General features: G+C 42.1%; 1 protein-coding gene across 3 annotated transcripts in view; it reads right to left on the reverse strand.

Moving 5' to 3' along the window:
• Positions 1–23,287, reverse strand: part of LOC120943775 (1-phosphatidylinositol 3-phosphate 5-kinase-like) — a 139,020-nt gene that overhangs the window by 14,236 nt on the left and 101,497 nt on the right. For all 3 annotated transcript variants that reach the window (XM_040357320.1, XM_040357321.1, XM_040357319.1), the window contains 5 exons: positions 13,008–13,108; positions 11,638–11,709; positions 10,158–10,329; positions 7,900–8,078; positions 4,965–5,078 (listed from right to left, as the gene is read on the reverse strand). In XM_040357320.1, the coding sequence (XP_040213254.1) occupies positions 4,965–5,078; positions 7,900–8,078; positions 10,158–10,329; positions 11,638–11,709; positions 13,008–13,108 (638 nt within the window). The remainder of the gene's footprint in view (positions 1–4,964; positions 5,079–7,899; positions 8,079–10,157; positions 10,330–11,637; positions 11,710–13,007; positions 13,109–23,287) is intronic.

Genomic DNA, 23,287 nt, shown 5'->3' on the forward strand with positions numbered 1-23,287 from the left:
CTGAAGGAATTCCAGAATTGACACTAGATTTAACACCACTCTATTTGATGAGTGACACCAGGAGTTGTAGACCTTCCAGTATTTAGCATAGATCCTTCTGGTAACTAACTTTCTACTGGAAAGCAAGGTAGTCACAAGTGGTCAAGACAGACCTTATTGTCTCAATAACTGCCTCTCAGATACCATGCCGTGAGGCTCAGACCGGTAACCTCAGGATGGTATATTGGACCCTGTAGAAGTAAGTCCTGCCGGAGAGGCAGCCGCCAGGCCGGCCTGACATTTGAAGAATGGTGGTAAACCAAGCCCTTTTTGGCCAAAATGGAGTAATTAGAATTACTTCCACCTTCTCCCTTTGAATCTTCCTCAGTACCAATGGAATTAATTGAAATGGAGGAAAGGCATAATCCAGCTGGAAGTTCCAAGGCTGTATTAACGCATCTGTTCCCTGGGAACTGTCGTTTATGTGAATGGAGAAAGAGACCAGAAGTTGCGTATTTTCTTCTGACACAAAAGGGTCTATTTGTGGTTGGCCCCAGGCCCAGATGATCATTGTGAAGACTTCTGGATTCAGGGTCCATTCTGCTTCCTGAATACGTCTTCTGCTTAGAAAATCTGCCACTATATTTAAAGTGCCTTTGAGGTGGACCGCTGATAAGGACAGCAAATGATTTTCTGCCCAGTTTAGGATGTCTGAGGCGAGGAGCTGAAATGACTTACTTCTTGTGCCTCCTTGCCTGTTTAAGTAGGCTACGGTAGTGGCATTGTCCGAGAAGACCTGAACATGGGCACCTTGAAGGTCTGCGGAGAAGGCTACCAAAGCCAAGGCAGTGGCCTTGGCTTTGGTAGCCTTCTCCGCAGACCTTCAAGGTGCCCATGTTTAGGTCTTCTCGGACAATGCCACTACCGTAGCCTACTTAAACAGGGCATGGCAGTGGCCCTTAGCTCTCTCCAATTGGAGGACTTTTCTGCCTCTGACCGGGACCAAACACCCTGAGCGTAGTTTTGACCCAGGTGCGCCCCCCATCCCCATAGGCTGGCATCTGTCGTTACCACCTTTTCAATTGGAAACAACCATAACAGGCCTATTGACAGGTTTGTCCGATTTCTCCACCACCAAAGTGATCGTTTTACTTTGGTGGGGATTTTTACCTTTGCCTCCAGAGATTCTGTCCTGTGATCCCATATTTTCAGGAGGAAACTCTGAAAAGGTCTGAAGTGAAGCCTTGCCCACTGCACCGCTGGCATAGATGAGGTAAGGGTTCCCAGAGCTGACATTACTTGTCTGACTGATAGCTCTTGATTTGTCTGTAAGGAGGCTATGACCCTTAGTATCTTTAGTTTTTTGTCTTCTGGGAGAAAAATTATTTGCTCCACTGAGCTTATCTGATACCCCAGAAAATTGTGCCTCTTGGGTTGGGTTGAAATTTGATTTTTCCATATTTATGATCCAGCCCAACGCCTCTATATGACTGCGAGCTCTTCCGGAGATTCTCCAAAAATTTCTCCCCGGAGGGGGCAAAGAAGAGCAGGTCATCCAGGTATGGAATTACTGCTACCACCTGAAAGCGAAGAGGAGCGAGGGCCTCTGCCATGACCTTTGTAAATATTCTCGGAGCCGAGGGGAGGGCTTTGAATTGGAGGTGCACAACCTCTTTTCCCATGTTTATCGCCAATCTTAGACATTTTTGGGATTGAGGGGGCTATGCAGATAGGCATCTCGCAGGTTGATTGATGCCATAAAGCAGTGGTCATCAACCCTGCCCTACAGGGCCCACTAACAGGCCAGGTTTTTGTATTACCATGGGGAGATGCAGTCTAGAATACTGCAATCACTGAGCAGCAAATGATATCACCTGTGATGTATTTCAGTTATCTTGCAAACCTGGCCTGTTAGTAGGCCCTGTAGGGCAGGGTTGATGACCACTGCCATAAAGCACTCCTTTGTGAAAAGATTTTTGACCATGAAGATTGAGTCCATACAGAATTTTTGGATAGGACTGATCTGTTCAGCAGCTTCAGGTTGAGAATAAGTCTGAAACTTCTGGACGGCTTTTTTATTATGAATACGTGGGAATAAAACCCCTGATAAAGCTCCCCCTGTGGTACTTGAGTTACAAACCCCAAGCTTGCCCAGAAAGTGAGAAAACTATGAAGTCTTCCCCCCACCTGCAACCGGTTGTCATTGTGTTTTGCTGGTTGCCACAGGAGGATGGAAAAGAACATTACCTTTGCCCTTTTCCTTTTGCCCTGACCAATCTTCCTTCCTCTCTTGAGGCTTGTTTTGTTCTTGAGCCCTTTGAGGACAAAATTTTTTTTTCCCTGTCTGATTTTTATTCTCGACAGGAAAAGATTTCATCTTGTCTGCAGTTCTGTCGAGCACTGCATCTAAATTGGGGCCAAACAATAAATCCCCTTGGAAGGGTACTCAACACAGCTTGTTTTTAGATGCAGTGTCCCCCGGCCATGTTTTTTAACCACAGCGCCCTCCTAACTGAATTAGTAAGGGCCGCGGATCTTGCCGTCATTCTGATAGGCTATAGCTGCTGACAGGGTTGAAAAGGAGTCTAGGATTTCTTGCTTTGGAGAATCAGCTATTATATGATCCTTAAGCTGGTTCAACCAATACTCCATATTTCTGGAGACGCAAGTAGTCGCCATTGCTGGCTTAAGGTTGCCTATGATAGATTGCCAAGCCCTCTTTAATTTCTGATCCATCCTCTTATCCATGGGGTCTTTCAGAATCCACATGTCCTCAAATGCTAGATCTGAAGATCTTGAGACTTGCTGGGTCTTCGTCAAAAGGAAACCTTTTCTTGTGTGCCTTAGCAAAGAAAGGTTTATTTTCAGGATCAGTCCATTCTTTCTTGATCACTTCAGAAATTACTGTATGGACTGGAAAGGTACGTATCTTGGGCTCACTGAGTCCTGCATGCATCCTGTCGTGTAAAGATAAAGATAATTCTTTACGTTCCTCCTCTAATCCTAAAGTTGCATGAATAGCTTTTAGGAGGCCATCAACTTGTTCCAAAGACAATTTATATTTTGAAGCCATATTTTTTAGCTCATCTGATTCTTGAGAATGTGAGGGGGAAGGACCTTCCTGGTTCAGAGGACTCTCTTCTGCCTCCACTACCGGGACTAACAGTGAGTCTTGTGAGGATTGTGAGGTAGAAGTCCGTCTGGATGGTTTCGTGAGTGAGGACTTAAAGGACTGAATAGTAGCATCCAATTCTTTAACAGATGCGATTATGTCGCTGCAAGCGGCAGACGCTTCCTCCTTCACTAATGAGTCAATACATGTCTGACAAAGCTTTTTTTCAGCCTTCAGGTAGTTTAGACTTGCATGAAGGACATTTCTTTTTATTCCCAGGATCAGAGCTCTTGGCCTGCCATAAGGGAAATGAAAAAAAAGGAAAAAAAAAAGAAAAAAGACAAACCATCCTTTTGAGTCAGTCTGAAAACCAATCAAGATGCTCACCACAGGTGCACATAAAGAGATCCACTACACTCATGTGCCCAAACAGGCCCCCGCCACCAGTGGGGAAAAAAAGACTCAAACCCCCCCTAAGGGAGAAGAGAGCTAGAGAGACCCCATAGAAAATGAGGGTAGAACCTCAGTCTACCCCTTACCTGGGCCTTGCTGGTGCCAGTGCCTGTTCCACTCGCTGCGGATCCTGCGTCCATGTTGAGGCCGCAACGTGATGCTGGTGGCTAACAAGGCACCAGACCTGTTCCTCCCTCCTCCCTCAGCACTCCCTGGTGGAAATTACGTCCATGCTCTGCGCCCGCTCGTAGGATGCCGCCCCCTTCCGGTTACCTCACTTCCGGGGGAAGCCGCCTGACTGACCTTTCCACGATGGCGGCGGTGGCGTTCAGCTGCCCGGACCGGAAAAAAAATTGTCGTGCCGTCTACCTTGCCGAGGAGCAGTATCCCAGAGCAGTTTCTGGCTCCACTGAGCACCGATGAGGGAGAAGGAGCCCATGCACAAGGCACTCTCTATCCAGTGAATGGGAGGAACAGACTCTCTGAGGTAAGAAAAACAGGTGGGAGTAGGGACATATGACCTCTCAGGTAGTACCTAGAGAGCTCCTAACCCCCACGTGTTCCCGCCGGAGGAAACACAAAGACCGATAAGTGGAAGGAGCCTCCCTTTTAAGAACTTTGGTGGAGGTGTGCTTCCTGTCAAGTGGGTGGAGCCACGCTCTCAAGGTGCTGTCCTGAAAGACGATAAGGGAAATAAAAATAAAGCATTCAAACTCTTGCCTTTGGTTCGGCCATTGGCCTTTAGGTTACTATAGGACACAGAACCACAGCTCCCTTAAGAGGAAATGCTATTTCGCACACCCAGAGGTGTCAGCGGCTCTTCAAAAACGCAAAGGTTTAGTGCACCAGCTACCAGAGGGGTAAATATAAATCTTCATTTACAGGGTGGCTCCCTTTGCCGCAATGGAAAAAATAAATAAAATAAAAAACACGATGCACCAGTAACTCGCCTGAAAACTGCATCCCATGTTGCCTGAATGTGAAAGCCTGAGTGCTTTCACACTGGGGCGGTGCGCTTGCGGGATGCTAGAAAAAGTCCTGCAAGCAGCATCTTTTGGGCGGTGTATGAGCGCTTTATACAGCACTCACAAAACGCCCCTGCCCATTGCAATGAATGGGCAGCACTTCCGAAGTGCCTGAAAAGGGATTCGGAAGCGCAACACGGTCATTTTTATCCCCTTCAACCTCTAGTGCGGGATAATAGTGCCCCGCTAGCAGCTGAAAAGCACTGCTTTAAACAGCGCCAAAGCACCACTAAATACTAACGTCGCTTTAGCACTAACACACAGGCAGCCCCAGTGTGAAAGGAGTTTAAGGGTTAAAACTAGGGCCTCACAAAGTGTTTTTCTGAAACAGTGCTTCTATGACATTCCACAGCAAATACCCTCTCTTTAAATGTATGAAGAGCAAAAATACTTACTTTTGAGAAAAGTCTTTGAAATCCTGTAGAAGGAAAACTTTTGAAGGAGTATGCCGTTTGATATAGATTTTCGGCATTGGCACACAAACTTCAAGCAATCTAATAAAAGAGTAACTAAACAAAGAAACAAATTAAAAAAAAATGCTAAAACATCTAGATAATAGAACAGATATACAAAAATTATAGGTTAAATTCTTTTGAACCCCTGTCCAATTCACTACATACAGTATGTTACAGTGTAGCTAACCCCCCCCCCCCCCCCAAAAAAAGGGGGGCATTTTGGAGCAGACCAATCCTTCAAATTTTAAAGGCTGCATTCTTTAGGGTTTTCCCCAGGGGATCCTACCAGTAGTACACTTCGTGTTGTAGGGTGATCAAGCGCATTTATGGTCACTCGGACAGGGAGTTTATCAGGACTACATAACGCCTCTCCATAACATGGGGTGCGGTGTTGTGTAGTACAATAAGAACTGGGAGAAATGCTCACCGATAAATTCTTGTGCTTGCTGCTGCACTGTGAACCGCTCACAAGACTTCTGGCAGTATTTTAACAAGTATTTTTTGCCAAAAGTAGATTGTTAGTGTTTACCTTATGCAAGCTGGCATTCACAGACTATGATCTTTGTGAAAAATTGCCAGGCGTTTTTGTAATACTTATTTCAATCAGCATCAGCACTGGTAGGTGGGCCCACTAAGGTACCAATCAATTCACTTTAAATCTTAAACAGGTAAAAAATGGGTTTCTGTTCTTTAACGCTCTTGAGCAGAAAGAATAAGCCTATAGGTGATCTAATAAATATCAGAAAACAGAGGCCTGGTAAGATTTCTTGCCTTACTATTGGTTATTATAGTGATATAGGGATGTATTCCTAGGACTTTTTTTCAGCAAAGCAGAATGCAATGCAACCCACCACATCGCAATACTACATAAACAGAACTGTATTAAAATGTCAATAAAAGTCTGAAGAAAAGGTGCTGTGCGCTTGAGTTTTCTATCTTACATAATTTGATTAGACTGTCAGAAGTGCAAGAAGGGCCACATCAGTTTGGATGCAAGTTGGCCAGTCCCGAAGAAGGTTGTCATCAATGGGCTGGATCTGCTTATAACATACTGGGAAAAATCTTTTGCCTGAGCTTGTGCCTGCAAGCTTTTTAGGGTTTGCCCAAGGTGCTGGCCAGGAACCCAGGCCCTGAGAGCCCCTTCTATGTAGGGCTGGTAGAAAAGCAGTTTGACTCAAATTAAAGTGGTAGTTAATAGGGTTGTCCCGATACCGATACTAGTATCGGTATCGGGACCGATAGCGAGTATTTGCGCTAGTACTTGCACTCGCGCAAATACTCCCGATGCCTGAATAGAATACTTTTTTCTTTTTTTCCGAGTGCGGGTGGAGAGGGGGTGGAGAGGGGGCGGAGCAGAGCAGTCCTCGTATGGGGGAGAGGAGAGCTGCTGCCGCCTTGGACAAAGGCAAGTCAATCCCCCTCCCCCCGCCGCTGCCGACATCTAGTTACTATGCGGACACTGCTGATGGGGACATGGCTGAATTTAGGGACATGGCTGAATTTAGGGACACGTGGCTGCATTTAAAAAAAAGTATCAGTATTCGATATCGGCGAGTACATGAAAAAAAGTATCGGTACTTGTACTCGGTCCTAAAAAAAGTGGTATCGGGACAACCCTAGTAGTTAACCCACTTATTGTTGTTACTACAATCCTGTCTGTTATAATAAATACTGTGCCCCACAGTATGCATTTTCTAATAAAATCTGACGATAAATACCTAATTTTATAGCGCAGATTGGTGGTCACATGACCAGCCATTTCTCTCCTCTCCAGTAGGCAGAGCCGAAAAACCCCCCGCTAACGCAAGCCGAGCGACACAATAAAATAAGGTATTTATTGGTGGATTTTTTAGAACACACATACAGTGGGTCACAGCATTTATTACAACAGAGGGGATTATAGCAACAATAAGTTATATCAGCAGGAAGGGGAAGTGGGGGCAGACCTGGTACAAGTCGACAGGCAGGAAGGGGAGGGGGGAGGAAGACACAGGCGCACAGAGGAGAGGACAGAACAGGGCTGCAGATGACTGAGGCACATAAACTGACCATGGTGTCAAGGCTCAGCAGCCATAATATACAGTGTTTAGTTTAAAGGGGGAGGGTATAGCCAGGCAGGCTCAGCCAGGCATTTCAGGTGTTACAGGGGGCCAAATGACAGCACAAGCACTGTGCTGTATAACATACGTAAAAGGGAACAAAATGCAATTTTAGCTAGGGAGTATACACAAAAAAAAAAAAAACAGTCCGATTGCTACAGACTTGAACTGATACATAGCAAACAAATGAACCATTGCTGGAGCTAGTTTAGCCTGCTGTGTGCATAGGAAGTCTGAGCACTGCTCCATCCAGGGACTGTCTGAGAAGCAGTAGGTGCTATGCTTTGGAGTATTCTACCTTCTCAATACAATAAATCCTTAAACAGATATTCAAGCACTAAATATTATCAAGGATGCGAGTTGGTGAGACTCTACCTGGTGACAGTTATCTCAGGAGGGAGGAGGGGGAAGGGGCACTTGCATTACAAAAAGCAAAAGCAGGTTAAGGGCACTGCCACACAGATACCCCAGTAAAGTCTCACTGTGCCACTTATGTGGAGACTTGGTCTCCTACCTTTCGTCAGGTGAACCAGGAGTAAAAAAAAAAAAAATTACCTAACCAGATAATAGAGCTACACTGGTAGATTAAAAAGGGGCTATTTCCTATGAAGCAGAGAATTTGGACCCAAAAGGGACCAGCTATAATGCAATACAGCATTAGTTTATTGTGACACCTTGCAAACAATGACAAGTTGCGGGTAACTGACCAGTTTACAACTTAGTGCAGATTTGTTCAGTTCCACAGATGCTTGAAGATGTATGAAATGGTTTCTTACCTGAATGAAGCAACCATCTGGTTATACGAGAAATACTGATGGTAGTTGTGGTGTATGGAGTGTCCACAAGGTTCAGCATTGGCTCTACGAGTATACTGGTTACCATAAAATCGGAGCTCCAAATACTTTGCGAATGACATAGACCAGGATTCATTGGATAAAGGCACAACTGGTGTTACCTAAGAAAAGAGCATATGACCAAATTAGGCCAGAACTTGTGGCAAATCAAATCCATATGCAGACATTGTACAGTAAAATAATTAAGCTAAGCACCTGTCCTAGCTTCCTGTGACGATAGCTGTCATTGCATATCTTTCACACTGCAAACTAATTCTTGTGCAGTCAAATCACTACAGGCTAAATACATTTCTATTTACTGTCCAGAACTAGTACTGCCTGCGAGTTAGAGAATAAATGAAAAGGTAATTTGGTAGTATTGGAACCTAGATTGAAATCAACTACCACAGGCTTGCATAGAATTGGGTGTGTAGATATGCATTAAGGGTAAATTATTTAGGAAGCCGGTCAAGGAATGAAAGTGTGATGCCACACCCCAAAACATCATAGTGAATCCAAATTGAAATAAAACATTCCCAGTAAAATTGGGACCTTTAAGGCTGTGTACTTAAGGCACTAGCACAATAACATTTTAAACAAATATAGGTTTAATTGCAATAACCATGAATCTAAAAACTCACATCTATTGACCAAGTATATTAGTATAGTTTAACAGCACTCCATTAAAACCAAGTAAAGGGTTCTGCATTAAGAACTGGACGTGCCACTCATATTACTGAAAATTCCGCACAAACACTTTTGAAGAGCGCCACTTTCCAAGATAAGGGTTTTGTTTACAAGGAAATTTTTTTAATTTATATATATATATATATATATATATATATATATATATATATATATATATATATATATATATATATATATATATATATATATATATATATATATATATATATATATATATATATATATATATATATATATAAAGTATAAGTATAGCAGTGTAAATAAGCAAACTCCTCAGCAGCTGCTTGCAGGTTTAATTCAGGGAATATCATTAAAAAGGTACATGTACTTGGTGGCAAAGAATCACAAAAACATTTAATGTATATTCAAATAAAGTTTTGATGTGCTTCCGCTTTTTTAAGTGAAGTGTCAGACAAATCCTAGGTAAGCAAGGAGCAGTAAAGAAAAGCCATTAGGAAGCAATGCAAAGCAGGAAGCAGAACAAAACATATATGTTATGAGCAAATATGGTACTTGGGTTGTGAGCTCTACATCAAGGACAGGGACAGATGTGATGGGTTCTATGCACCCTCTGAAAAGCCCTGAGTAAGGAGTGTGTTATACAAATACTAAAAAATAAATGCCATTATGCTGATAAGACTATCAGCAATGTCATAAAAGCGATGGGTGTCACAATCACCTCAAAAAAGTAAACAAAAACGTGTGTGTCTGTCCATTAAGAGCAAACAGCTTAGTGGTTGTGAACAGACTACTCTGTTTTCTTAGTTTTTCATGAGAAACATTTTATGAGAAAGAAAGAAAAACAAGAGATAAATCTTATGGAGACAAAAGATCTGCTCCGGAGTAGTGCCACAAGGGAGGGCTAACTAAGGCTGATGGTCGGAATTGCGGCGGTAGTCGGCCGCTAGCGGTGCAGTTTTAACTCCCGCTAGCGGCCAAAAAACATTTAATACCGCCGGCAATGCGCATTGCCGGCGGTATTACCGCGGTCTCCCATTGCTTTCAATGGGAAGGAGCAGTAAACAAACCACTCCTTCACCTCTCCAAAGATGCTGCTAGCAGGACTTTTGGAGCGGTCCTGCTAGTGCACCGCTCCAGTGTGAAAGCCCTCAGGCTTTCACACAGACTGCAGGGCAGGGCTTTTTCAGGCGGTATTTAGGCGCTTTTTTTAGCGCTAAAACACCTGGGTCTTAGGCAGTGGTAGAATCTGAGGTAACCACGTAAAGCAGAGCATTAAAAAAAATATATTATATTTTTGAACCAATTTTGAAAAAAGTAGAATTGACCATGATGGATGCTTGTTCACCTCTAATTTGGGGGCTTAGGTTCAAAGTTATGAGTTATTACACAGGATTGGTAAAGCGCCAACAGTTTTCGCTGTACTATACAACATGAGGGCAGACAGTACAGTTACAATGCAATACTTATTAACATCATTTTGAGCATATTTAATTTGGGAGATAAATCTCAAGTTGAAGGGATGTCATGTATACCTGTTGACAAATCTTACACCATGAATAAGTGAGAATGGTGTGTTGGTATCCAGGCACAGGGGAATCCAGTTCCTTAAGTAGGATCTGTACACAACCATTTCCATGGACAAAGCGCCTTATGTGGTGCACCATGGGGGTATCACAGAACACGCTGGGACACTGATAGGATGGCCTGCAAGAACAAATGTCACAGAAAGAAAGGAATTAGACCTCACTTATTCATTCAATCAAATGAAAAATTATCTACCAAAAAGCCAGATTATAGGATTTTTATTTTACCACAATTAATTTATTTTTCTTTGATTCCTTCCTTGCAGTTTGGGCACAGGTGCTTGTTTAGGTCTAAGGGAATACTTCACTTACCTGATCCTCCATTCCTGCAGGCTCCACCGCACTGCTAGACTGGTCTTGGTAGCATCTTCTCCCCTGCACCCCAGCGGTTTAAGGTCCTTGACACCATCAAGACTGATAGAGTCCAAAGCCCTGCAATTGACATGAGGATGCCAAGGGACAGTCCACCACCATAGCATGGGCGGGGGGGGGGGGGGAGAGACACCATCTGCTAAGTGAGTGGAGGTTCAGGCAAGTAAAATGCTTCAGTCTCCTAAACAAGTAGTTCATTCTTGCAGTGTGGGTGCAGCCCCACCCGCATAGAAGCATTTTTACTTTTATGGGAGTTGAACTTTAAAGAATGCAATTCAATTTTAATACTCAAAACTGTGCCAATTTCTAACACAGAGGAGCACTCTAGCCTACATGGCTGTATTATTTCGAATTAGTCACTAGTTATAAGCAAGCCAACTATAGGAAATACTACTTTGCATTTTTATTTCTTATATATGGGGTTATAGAAAATATGAAATAACTATCAATGTGGAGGAGGAGATGTAGATGCTGGTATAGTCAAAGATATTTTCCTCTATTACCAGAACAAGACCATCTTTTTTTGGGAGCAAATTCACCAAAATGCGGACAGGACAGTTTCTAAAAAGTAATTTCATCTTATTTTTGTAAACTCATATTCACAAAAACAAATAAGCTAGATTTAGCAAGTCGAGTATTTAGGCCCCCGGGGCATTTGCCCAGCTCTGGTACATGCCCTTCTTCCAGGCAGCAATGTTTTGGCCGGAAAAAAAGCTTGACCCATGTAAACGTGTCAAGCGTCTGGGCATTTTTCATGTCAATGGACAGAACTACAACTTATTCTAGCAATTTAAAAGATTTTTTAGCGCACCTAGCGATTATTCACATTTAAAACTTTTCTGATGCACAAGTCTCTCAAATGCTTGTGTGCATGACACATGAATTAACATGGAGGGGCGTTTAAAGGTTGTAAAAAAAATAAAAAATAAAAAGAGCCCCCCCAAAAAGCACTTTTTTACAAGGCTGTTCAAGGCCTAAAAAACATGAAAAAAACATCAAGCATGCCATGTTAAAAAATCTGTAGTTTCTTTCATTAAATGGAAATAAGACATCTCACCTAAAGCAGTATCTCTCCAGGAACACACCCAGCGTCAAGTCATTTTTACCATAAAACTCCATTGTGACAATCCTGCATAAAATTAGAAGTACAGCCATCCAGTTAAGGGGGCAGACTAAAAGCGGCTTTGATTAAAACAAAAGAAATTAGGACAAAAGAGTAGTTAAATTAGGTAGAGTAGGGCTGGTCATACACTATACTATTTCTTGTTCCACTTTCCTTTAGATTTACCAATACCATATAATATGAGGTCAAACAGACACTTTCAATTTGTATGCAATCAGGCAGGCCCTTGAACCACATAGTTGAAGGTAAATATAAAAAGTAAATCAAATAGGAAAATTGTATAGTGTATGGCCAGTCTAAGGGAGGGTTATAACCCCTGTGACTTTCCACCATATGTATCCTATTGCAGAGATTTTCCTTAATTTCTTGTCCCATCGCCAAAGAGGAAGTGAGAAGAAATCCCTGCAAATTAAAGTAATTCCTTAGGGACCCCCAGGCCACCAAAACTAATGCCCCCATTGGAAGATTTTTCTCCCTTACTTTTTACCATTACTTTTCTTAGGACAACCAAAAATACAGGATTTTCTTTTAGACTCCATGCACACTAGTGTTTTTTTTAAGCTGAAAAACCTAGATTAAAAAAAATAAAAAATAAAACTTTGGCAAAAAACTTTTTGTAGTAGCATTTTAGGAGTATTATTGTTTTTGGAGTAAAAAGGAAAGAAAAAGCTTAAAATACAATATTAGTAGCGTTTAGGAGAGTTTCTGCTGGAAAAACAATCCACGAACACGCCAATAGCCTCAAGTAGTGTGCATGGACACGAGAACACGTTTTAGCTTCAAGAAGCAGAAAAAAAAAAAAACTAGCATGCATGAGGCCCTTAAAGGGGTTGTAAAGGTAAAAAAAAATTTCCCTAAATAGCTTCCTTTACCTTAGTGCAGTCCTCCTTCACTTACCTCATCCTTCACTTCCTGTTCTTTTGTCTGCAACTCCACACAGTAATGCAAGGCTTTCTCCCTGGTGTGGAGAAAGCCTCTTGGGGGGGGGGGGGGTGTGAGCAGGACGCCCACTAACACACAGCTCCTTTCTCTATCTGCAAAGTAGAGAGCATCCTGACTCTCCTGCTCGCCCCCTCAAGACTGCACCAAGGTAAAGGAAGCTATTTAGGGGGGGGGGGGAATGTACCTTTACAACCCCTTTAACTTTCAAATTTCAATGATAATGGTCAACAGGACAAATTGAAAAGGAAAATCTCCCCAACAGGGGAAAGCAATTAAAACTGACAGGGGTTCCAATTTCTCCCCACTCCAAATAAAAAGTTTTGTCTGTAGTTATACTTGCGTAGTTATAGAGAACTACTTACCATGGACTGACGCAGGCACTTGGTGCATTATTAGACTGAGCGGAAGAACTGCTGAACAGGACACAAAGCCTCTGATGGTTTAATGTGCTAAGACAATCAATCTGAGGACAAACCACAAAGCATTAAACTAAAAATGGATTCATTGAATGTTGCACACAGCAATGATCGTTATTCTGAACCATAAGGTTTTGTTCATACTCATGCATAGAAAGTCACTGGTTAGAAAGACCTGCAGTTCTCAACATATGGCTCAGCGATAAGTTGTCCTACGATGGCGCTCTATGTAAAGCAAACCTTACCTGATGAAAGCAGGATCTGGGAGTATTTCACAAAAAAATGCATTTCAGCTCCAAGGTTGGGGAGCAAACTGCTCCATTCCTCAACCTGCACGAATACTTAAATGTACATTCACGAGCAGTAAAATAAGGCAACAGGCTTTTGACATTGAATTTAACATGAAAATGGTTAAAAGCTGTAACACAGCCCCTTGTTCACAAACATTTATTTTGAGCAATTTATTTAATTGTGCTTGTTTTACAAGTGTAAAATGAAATGGTACAAAAGTTTATCAATAGATTGCAGAATAAAGAGAATGTATCGGCTTGGCTGCCCTGAACGGCACACAGTCGCCGCATTTCTCTGTGCCCTCCCCCTGTCAAAAATTGCACTCGATAGTGCAGCTGCTTGAAGTTTTTCTGACATGCACTGCATAAGCATAGTCCCCTGACAATCACCAGGCCCGTCCTGAGCAATGACGTGCAGCCGACATTGCAGCAAGTACAAGACAGGGAGTGGCTAAAAGCTGCATAGTATTTTATGAAAAGAAAATTACAATTATTTTTGATCCAAAAATACTTGGCATACTAGAAGGTCAGCTAGAGTTTACATATACTTTGATTATATAACAGGAGTGCCTGTACTGAAATAGGATTTTTGCACTCACCATAAAACACTTTTCCTGAAGTCCATTGAGGGACAAAAGGACCTTCCAATTAAACTTAAGCCTCATACACACGATTGGCCTTCAAAACGTTTGTGGATTTTTGTTTGAAGGGTGTTGGCCGTGAACTTGGTATACATACACATGGCATGACTTTTTCAGCAAACTTTCCCAAAGTCACGTGGTTTTTCAGCTTTTTTCTGCTCTTTACCGCCACCCTTTGGTCAACTTCTGCTATTGTTTGTTGATTTTGGTTGAGCATACGCGTTTGTACTTTGGACAAAAGTCTGATGGACTTCTGTACACACGATAGGACTTTGCACTGTAGGACTTTTGCAGAACCGAAAAAGTTTGTCCGATGGAGCGTACACACGGTCGGATTTTTTTTAAAGCCTGCTCATTTTGAAGTTTGTTGTGAAAAAGTCTGTGTCCGTGTGTAAGGGGCTTATGGCTTACAGTAGGATTGGACAAAAAAAAAAAAAACACACACTGTAGGCCACTCCAGGACAACCCCAACAGAGGGATAGGACCTGTGTCCCCAATAGAATACAAGGAAATTATTTTATGGTATGGCAAGTACAAAAAAAATATTTTCTTTCTCCATGCGTTATGGGACACAGGAAGACTTAAGCCTCATACACACGATCTGACTTCCATCTCACTTTTCCGTGGATTTTAATCCGAATGGGCGTTGGCCGTGAACTTGTTCTGCATACACACGGCAGAACATTTTCAGCCAACTTTCACCAAATCACATGTTTTTTCAGCTCTTTACCGCCACCCTTTGGGCAACTTCTGCTATTGTCTGATCTTTAGCATTGGTTCTGAGCATGCGTATTTGTACTTTTGACTTTAGTCCGATGGACTTGTGTACACACAATAAGATTACCGTATTTAATCGGCGTATACCGTGCACTTTTTTCCCCCCCTTAAAATCAGGGGGAAATCATGGGTGCGCGATATACGCCGATCCCTGCGCTGTGTTTGAACGCCGCTGACGACATATACCGAGCGCAGTACACTCGGCCAGCCTCGGCTCCCCTCGCGGTCACGCCCTGTGCCACCTCCTAGCTCTTATGCGAGATGAGCCGAGTGTACTGCGCTCAGTATATGTCGGCGGCGGCATTCAAACACAGCGCGGGAAACGACAATGGACACCGACGAGGGGCATTCAAACTAAGTATTTTCTTATTTTCACGCTATATGAAGATAAATACGGTATCCTCCATCAGACATTTGTTGCCGGAAAGTTTGAGAGCATGCACAGCGAACATTTGTCTGTTGAAAAACGGTCGGATTGTCCGATAAAACACGTTCAGACAGTTGTCTGATCGTGTGTATGGGCCTTTAGACTGCTTTTGGAAGTACCAAAAAGGTATAATTGAAGGGTGGGAAACACAGCAAACCATTACCAACAGGTCCAAAAAAGAAACAAGGGAAACTGGCATCAGATCATGCCGCAACATACACCTGGTAGAACTTATAGAACATGCAAACAAAAGACCATGTGTCAGCCTTGCAAATCTGGGAAACTAAGGCTTGATGCCAAAAAGCACCATAAGCAGTTGAACATCTAGTAAACTGCACCCTGACAGGAGTAGCTAGTACCTGCTCCTTGAAACCATAAGCTTGGAAGATGGCCCGTCTAAGCCACCTAGAGATGGTGGAATGAGAAGCTAGTGCACCCAAAATGCCCATGACTATTACAAAAAGAATCAGTCTTCTGGAAAACAGAAGCAAAAAAAGTGGCAGAGAGATAAACGCACACAACCCAAACCATATTCAAACAGTGGAGGGAATGTTTTTTTTGTGGTGAAGTGGAGCCAGACAGAGGGATGGAAAAAGAATTTCCTGTTAGAAAACAAAGACAGGGAAAAAAAAGGGGGGGGCCTAGGACTCCATCACCACCTCCCAATGCAAAAAAAAGAAACAAGAAACACCATCTTGTCTGACAGTACAGAGGAAAATCTTTAATTGTTTGAACAGCAATTTCTAAAGTGAAGAGAGAACCAGATTCAGAATGGACGGTGGGAGACACACTGTAAAAAAGGCCCTATTAAAATAGTGAAGACAACAGTCTTTGGTAGAGAACAGAAAGGGCTGAAACATGAGGATTCTCCAAAAGATTGGAAGAAAGCCAGATTGTTGAGCCACTAGGCCAGGGACTAACTGGTCCTTGTTGATACACAAGTTGGTATATGCAGTGACCACAACTACGTATCCCATGACGACAGAATGTTACGTTGTAGGGGCCTGGAGTGAAACTGGGTAAAGGAGACTGCCAGACTCATGCAAAAGTGGAAAGGAAGACATTTTCTGGAACAGAGAATGCAAATCAGAGTTTCTCCTGTGGAGTGAACACTGTGGTGTGAGTTGTGCCAAGAACTAGGCCGATATACTCCAACCGATAAGTGGATTCCAAGGACAAATTTTGAAGGTCCAGGATCCATCCGAATCACTAACATCTGGGCAGTCAAAGTCATATTGCTCAAGAGCCTGTGTTGACTGTTCCCACAACAGGTGGTCATCTAAGAATCTCACAATGGAGGTGTCAAGAGAAAGCAGCAGGGCTAATGTAGAGGCCAGCACACCAGTGAATACCCAAGGTGCAAATTAGGGAGGGCAGAGGAGCAGATGAATTTGGTATTGTAGGGGCCTCAGAGCAAAGCTCAGGAAAAGCCAATTCACTGGGAAAATTAACACATATAAATACATCTTTGTTGTCCACATAAGCCAGGGAGGCAATAAGACTGTCTTCAATCAAGTCCAAACATTTCACATGGAATTTACATTTAGAGCTTTGAGATCCTGAACAGGGAGAATGCCCCCCTTTACTTGAGAGCAGTGAATAGGTTGGAGAAAAACCCTTGGAACTGTTCTGTCATAGGAAATGGGGCAATTGATCCAGAATAACAGAGGGCTCAATGGCGATCTGCTGATCTGTAAAGTGTGAGTTCACCATCATGCAGAGGATAGCTTTTCTGAGGATTTGTCAGAATGAGTGCCAGGGCTTGCAGCTGGATGGAAAGACGAGGGTGTGGGTGTCGCAAAGTGGGAGGTAAAGGGAGTGGATACATTAAAGGATGATTTTTTTTAAATGAGGGAAAAGACTTTTCAGTCAGTTCCTTAGGTTTCTTTTGCCAGGGAAATGGCTTGATATTGTCAAGAGCTTGGCCCAAAAAGATGCCGTCTCTCAAAGTCCATGCCGATCAAACCGTTTTGGTCCGACGTCTGGTATTTTAGTCAACCCCTGCATGAATTGACATAACTTGCTAGAAATGAGACAGAAAAAAAGTCTTCTAAAAAAAAACAAAAAAAAACATCACATCTCAAATGCAAAAGCCATTTGTTTTACATGCACTATGAGGGAGGGTTCAACCTCAGCAGCAATTGGATCTCTTTTATGGGATTTTAATTAGTCAGACATGGTGGTCTGGCATAGTAAGGTCAAATCTAGGATCAGATAAAAAGGTAAGGCTTGGCAGCTAATAATATTACCTGGGTTTGTTTTTTGCTTTTTTAGAGAATATAACTCGCAAGGAGAAACATAGAAAAAAATATATAACAATTGTCACTGTAAAAAATTTAAACTTGGCCTACCCTATATGTGACCAGTGTGTCAGCAGAGCATGTGACCAGTAGGAAAGAGGTTGGCGCTAGTAGGTCAGTGGATGATGTCAGTCAGTAGAGCAGTGGACAGTGTCAGAGCAGTATATTGCATCAGTAGTTGATTTTTATTATTTTTCTGAATTTTTTTTCTTTTTTTTTCCTGTTGGGGGGCTTTGGTGAAATACCCTGTCACACATTTGAGACAGAAAGGGACTTCAGGACAGATTCCTTAGTCCCTTTCTCTGCAGCTTCAGCTGCCCTTGACAGTGAAAGGGAAGTGCTCTGAAGCGGCCTATTTAATAACTGAAATAACTGAAATATAGAAAACAGTCCAATATGCTTCAATATGCTATGTCAGTGAACACAGTCAGTGATCGGTACCAATCACTGGATGTGTTAATTCAGAAAAAGGACACATTTACCAACCCCCTTCTCCTGCACTCCAATCTGAAAAATCCCGGCAGCGCTCCACCGAGGGGAGTGCTATATCTCCCAGGATATACATCATATTAGAAAGAGTGACTCATTCATACTGTTGGGACATATACTGTAAGGAGATGCTAATGGCATCACCTCCAGCCACCTGTCTGTCTGTTATAACGTAAATGAGTCTAGGATAACTTCTAAGGGTCTTTCATTGTGGCTTATGCTAATTGACCCTGCAATTGTGTGAAGGAGTTCTGTGTTGATTGGTGATAATGTTGATTGTGTCTTCTGAGCTACAAAACGGCAAATCTAGCCTAAAGGGTCATGCCTCTGAGTCATCTTGGCTTCTTAAAGGGATTAGTTAATTAGCTCATGTTAACTAGGTCTGGTCACTGGTGTATTTTCAGAGTAATATGAGCAGGATATGTATGCACCTCCTCTTTTACGCCCAATAACACACAGCTTCTTTCTCTATCTGCAAAGTAGAGAGCGTTCTGACACTCGCCCCCTCAAGAGGCATTCTCCACACCAGGGAGAAAGCCTCCCATTACTGCGTGTAGTTACAGAGAGAAGAACAGGAAGTGAGGATTTCTCAGAAGAAATAAGTACATTTAAAAGCAAAATCGAAGGATGAGGTAAGTGAAGGAGGACTGCACTAAGGTAAAGGAAGCTATTTAGGGAAAGAAAAAAAAAACATGACCTTTACAACCCCTTTAAGTGTACTAACTGACAATCTTTTTTCTGCTCCATTCTGAAGGAATTTCAGAATTGACACTAGATTTTTCACCACTCTATTTGACAAGTGACACCAGGAGTTGTAGACCTTCCAGTATTTAGCATAGATCTTTCTAGTAACCAACTTTCTACTGGAAAGCAAGGTAGTCACAAGTGGTCGAGACAGACCTTTTCGTCTCAACAACTACCCCTCAGATACCACGCCATGAGGTTTAGACAGGCCACCTCCGGATGGTATATCGGACCCTGTAGAAGCAAGTCCTGCCGGAGAAGCAGTCGCCAGGCCGGCCTGACTGTCATCTGAAGAATAATGGTAAACAAAGCCCCTTTTGGCCAAAATGGAGTAATTGGAATTACTTCCACCTTCTCCCTCTGAATCTTCCTCAGTACCAACGGAATTAGTTGAAACGGAGGAAAGGCGTAACCCAGCTGGAAGTTCCAAGGCTGTATCAACGCATCTGTTCCCTGGGAACTGTCGATTCTGTGAAGTTACGTATTTTCTTCTGATGCAAACAGGTCTATTTGTGGTTGGCCCCAGGCCCGGATGATCATTGTGAAGACTTCCGGATTCAGGGTCCATTCCGGAGGAAACACAAAACCTGATAAGTGGAAGGAGCCTCCCTTTTAAGAAGTTTGGTGGAGGTGCGTTTCCTGTCAAGTGGGTGGAGCCACGCACTCAAAGTGATCCCTTCATTGGCTGCCAGTAAAAGACAGAATCACTTTCAAGGCACTCTGCCTAACGCATAAGTGTATTCACGGAAACACCCCCCAATACCTATGCGAAAAAATAAAAGCCCATAACCCAAATCGCATTCTGCAATCCACAAATCAAAACCTACTCCAAATACCCAAAGCCAGATACAAGTCCAAAGGAGATCGAAGATTTGCAGTCCAAGGACCTCGGCTGTGGAATGCGCTACAAACTACCATCTGACTGGAGTCGGACCACTTGGCCTTCAGGAGAAAGATTAAAACCCATCTCTTCTGAGGTCAAGTGGGTTTGCCATACCCATGGAATGGAAACAGCGCCCAGAGGCGATTCAGTTCGCATGTGCTGCGCTTTACAAGTTTTTCACTCACTCATTCACTGAAAGACGATAAGGGAAAACTGCTGTATCGATTCCAAAGTGGGAATAGATAACGTGTGTACAAAACTGACTAGATGGATACAAGGCCAATATGTGTTTAGGAGTAGGAAACAGCTTTTCTGGATGTTTTAAATGTCCAAACAGAAATATTTTGGAAAAGTGGGTGCAAATGGAAAACCTTTGCAGTCTTAGGGTTTTTTCTGCAGAAAAAAAAAACAGCAGGAACAGATAATGTTTCCAGAATGGAGTCTGGAAAGCGCCGTACACAGAACTCAGTGGCCGAAGGTCACTTCCTGGCTATCCCTCCAAGTTTAATCCAGTGGTTCTCAGACACAATACTTCAAAATCCAAGCTAAATATGACCACACTAGAAAGCTGCTATCAAAGAGAAAGTTCCAGCAACTAAAAAGAGGTATTGACAAAAAAAAATAAAAAATCAGTTTGCACTAACTAAGCAAAGCTGTAAAAATGATTAATCCCAGTAGAACGCTAGTACAGTTTCTAGTGGAACACAAGGGGGGGGGGGGGGGGAATATAATAAACAATGAATAGCCATGCTGGTGACAGAAGTTATTCTGGGCCAGTCTACAGGTACAAAATAGAAACAACAAGTATGATATTCATTGCCTGTAAACTTGTTATCCAGAAAGTTTCAACATACAAACATTTTAATATAATTGCTGTTTGCTGTTATGCAAACATTTTCTTCAACAGTAATTGTGTATGACATTGCTTACATTTTAATTAGAACAGAACAGAACAGCAGCAGCAAAGTAGGAAAGTGAAAGGTGAAATGTTTAATGAAATCAGTATTGGACAAGCTTTTTAGTCTACCAGAGGATCCTTTGAATGCCTAAATAGTATGTCAATTTACACAAGAAAAACACAATATATTTCATATCTCATGCTAGTATCAATATAAGCAGTATGTTGACATGTGGCTTAAAATCTGAATCATGTGCATTCTAGGAGGATATTTTATTATATGTCTTTGCATACCTCTGTAAAACACCTATACTATAAGCATTGGATAAATATCACCTTATACAGTGGGGATCGAAAGTTTGGGCACCCCAGGTAAAAATTTGTATTAATGTGCATAGCGAAGCAAAAGGAAAGATGGAACAATCTCCAAAAGGCATCAAATTACAGATTAGACATTCTTATACTATATCAAAAAAAAGTTAGATTTTATTTCCATCATTTACACTTTCAAAATTACAGAAAACAAAAAAATGGTGTCTGCAAAAGATTGGGCACCCTGCAGAATTTATAGCATGCACTGCCCCCTTTGCAAAGCCGAGACCTGCCAGTGTCATGGATTGTTCTCAATCATCGTCTGGGAAGACCAGGTGATGTCAGTCTCAAAGGTTTTAAATGCCCAGACTCATCTGACCTTGCCCCAACAATCAGCACCATGGGTTCTTCTAAGCAGTTGTCTAGAAAACTGAAACTGAAAATAGTTCATGCTCACAAAGCTGGAGAAGACTATAAGAAGATAGCAAAGCGTTTTCAGATGTCAATATCCTCTGTTCGGAATGTAATTAAAGGATCACTTAATGATTTTTTTTTTTTTTTAGCTAAATAACTTCCTTTACCTTACTGCAGTACTGGTTTCATGTCCTCATTGTTCGATTTTGCTTTGATGTTGCTGTAAAACTGCTCTGATCTCCACACTTCCTGGTTGCCCGTTTCCTTATAACCATCATACTGGGAGCTTTTCACTGCAGATCATTACGGTGTGTCTAAAACTCCTCAGAACCAATCAGATTCATTTTAAAAACAAAACACTGCCCTGGATTTGTTTGTTTTTGTTCTGTGGGTCTCTTTACTTCACATAAATATGAAACCAGTTTAAAAACAAAAGTGAAACTGCAGGCACATTATATGATTGAATTTAATTCATTTTTAATCATTTTTAAAAGGAATCAGTTAACTTTTATGTCTCTATACCCTGTAAACAGTCATTTCAGCAAAACAATTTTTTTCCTTTAGTGACCCTTTAAGAAATGGCAGTCATCAGGAACAGTGGATATTAAAGCAAGATCTGGAAGACCAAGAAAAATATCAGAAGAGCTCGCAGGATTGTGAGAAAAGCAATTCAAAACCCACGTTTGACTGCACGATCCCTCCAGAAAGATCTGTCAGACACTGGAGTTGTGGTACACTATTTCACTATAAAGAGATACTTGTACAAATATGGTCTTCATGGAAGAGTCATCAGAAGAAAATCTCTTCTACGTCCTCACCACAAAAATCAGCATTTGAACTTTGCAAATGAACATATAGACAAGCCTGATGCATTTTGGAAACAAGTTCTGTGGACCGATGAGGTTAAAATAGAACTTTTTGGCCGGAATGAGCAAAGGTACATTTGGAGAAAGGGCACAGAATTGAATGAAAAGAACCTCTGTCCAACTGTTAAGCATGGGGGTGGATCAATCATGCTTTGGGGTTGTATTGCAGCCAGTGGCACAGGGAACATTTCACGAGTAAATGGATTCACTAAAATTTCAGCAAATTTTGGATGGTAACTTGATGCGATCTGTGAAAAAGTTAAAGAGAGGATGGCTTCTACAAATGGATAATAAACCTAAAACACACCTCAAAATCCACGGGGGATTACATCAAGAGGCGTAAACTGAAGGTTTTGCCATGGCCTTCACAATCTCCTGACCTCAACATAATTGAAAATCTATGGATAGACCTTAAAAGAGCAGTGCGTGACAGACAGCCCAGAGATCTCAAAGAACTGGTAGACTTTTGTAAGGAAGAATGGGCAAACATACCTCAAAACAAGAATTGAAAGACTCTTGGCTGGCTACAAAAAGCGTTTACAAGCTGTGATACTTGCCAAAGGGGGCAGTACAAGATATTAACTCTGCAGGGTGCCCAAACTTTTGCAGACGCCATTTTTTTGTTTTCTGTAATTTTGAAAGTGTAAATGATGGAAATAAAATCTAAACTTTTTTTGACATATTATAAGAATGTCTAATCTGTAATTTGATGCCTTTTGGAGATCTTTCCATCTTTCCTTGGCTTCGTTATGCACATCAATACAAATTTTTACCTGGGGTGCCCAAACTCTCGATCCCCACTGTACATAAGGCCAGCTTCATTCTGCCCCGCTATGGTTCGGCTGCAGTGTGGGCGTTACTGCAGTTTTTGTGTGGTTAACACCCGGTTTCCCATAGACTATTAGGTTGCGTGATTTTGGTGCATTTTCTCAAAGTGCACCAGAAGTCCTGCATGCTGCATTTTTGGTTCCCTTTTAAAAAATGACCCTAAAACACCATCCCAATAGAAAGTCTATGAGAAACTGCATATTAACCTCACGAAAACTGTGGGTACACCCGTGCTGCAGGCAAACCACAGTATGGCAGTGTGAAGCCAGCCTAATGCTGCATAAACCAGTTGGACACAAGCCAAAAAATTTAACATGCACATGTATCCATTTTATAAGCTAAATGGATACAAGAAAA

Source organism: Rana temporaria, chromosome 6 (genome assembly GCF_905171775.1).
Source record: "Rana temporaria chromosome 6, aRanTem1.1, whole genome shotgun sequence".
NCBI classification, from domain to species: Eukaryota; Metazoa; Chordata; class Amphibia; order Anura; family Ranidae; genus Rana; species Rana temporaria.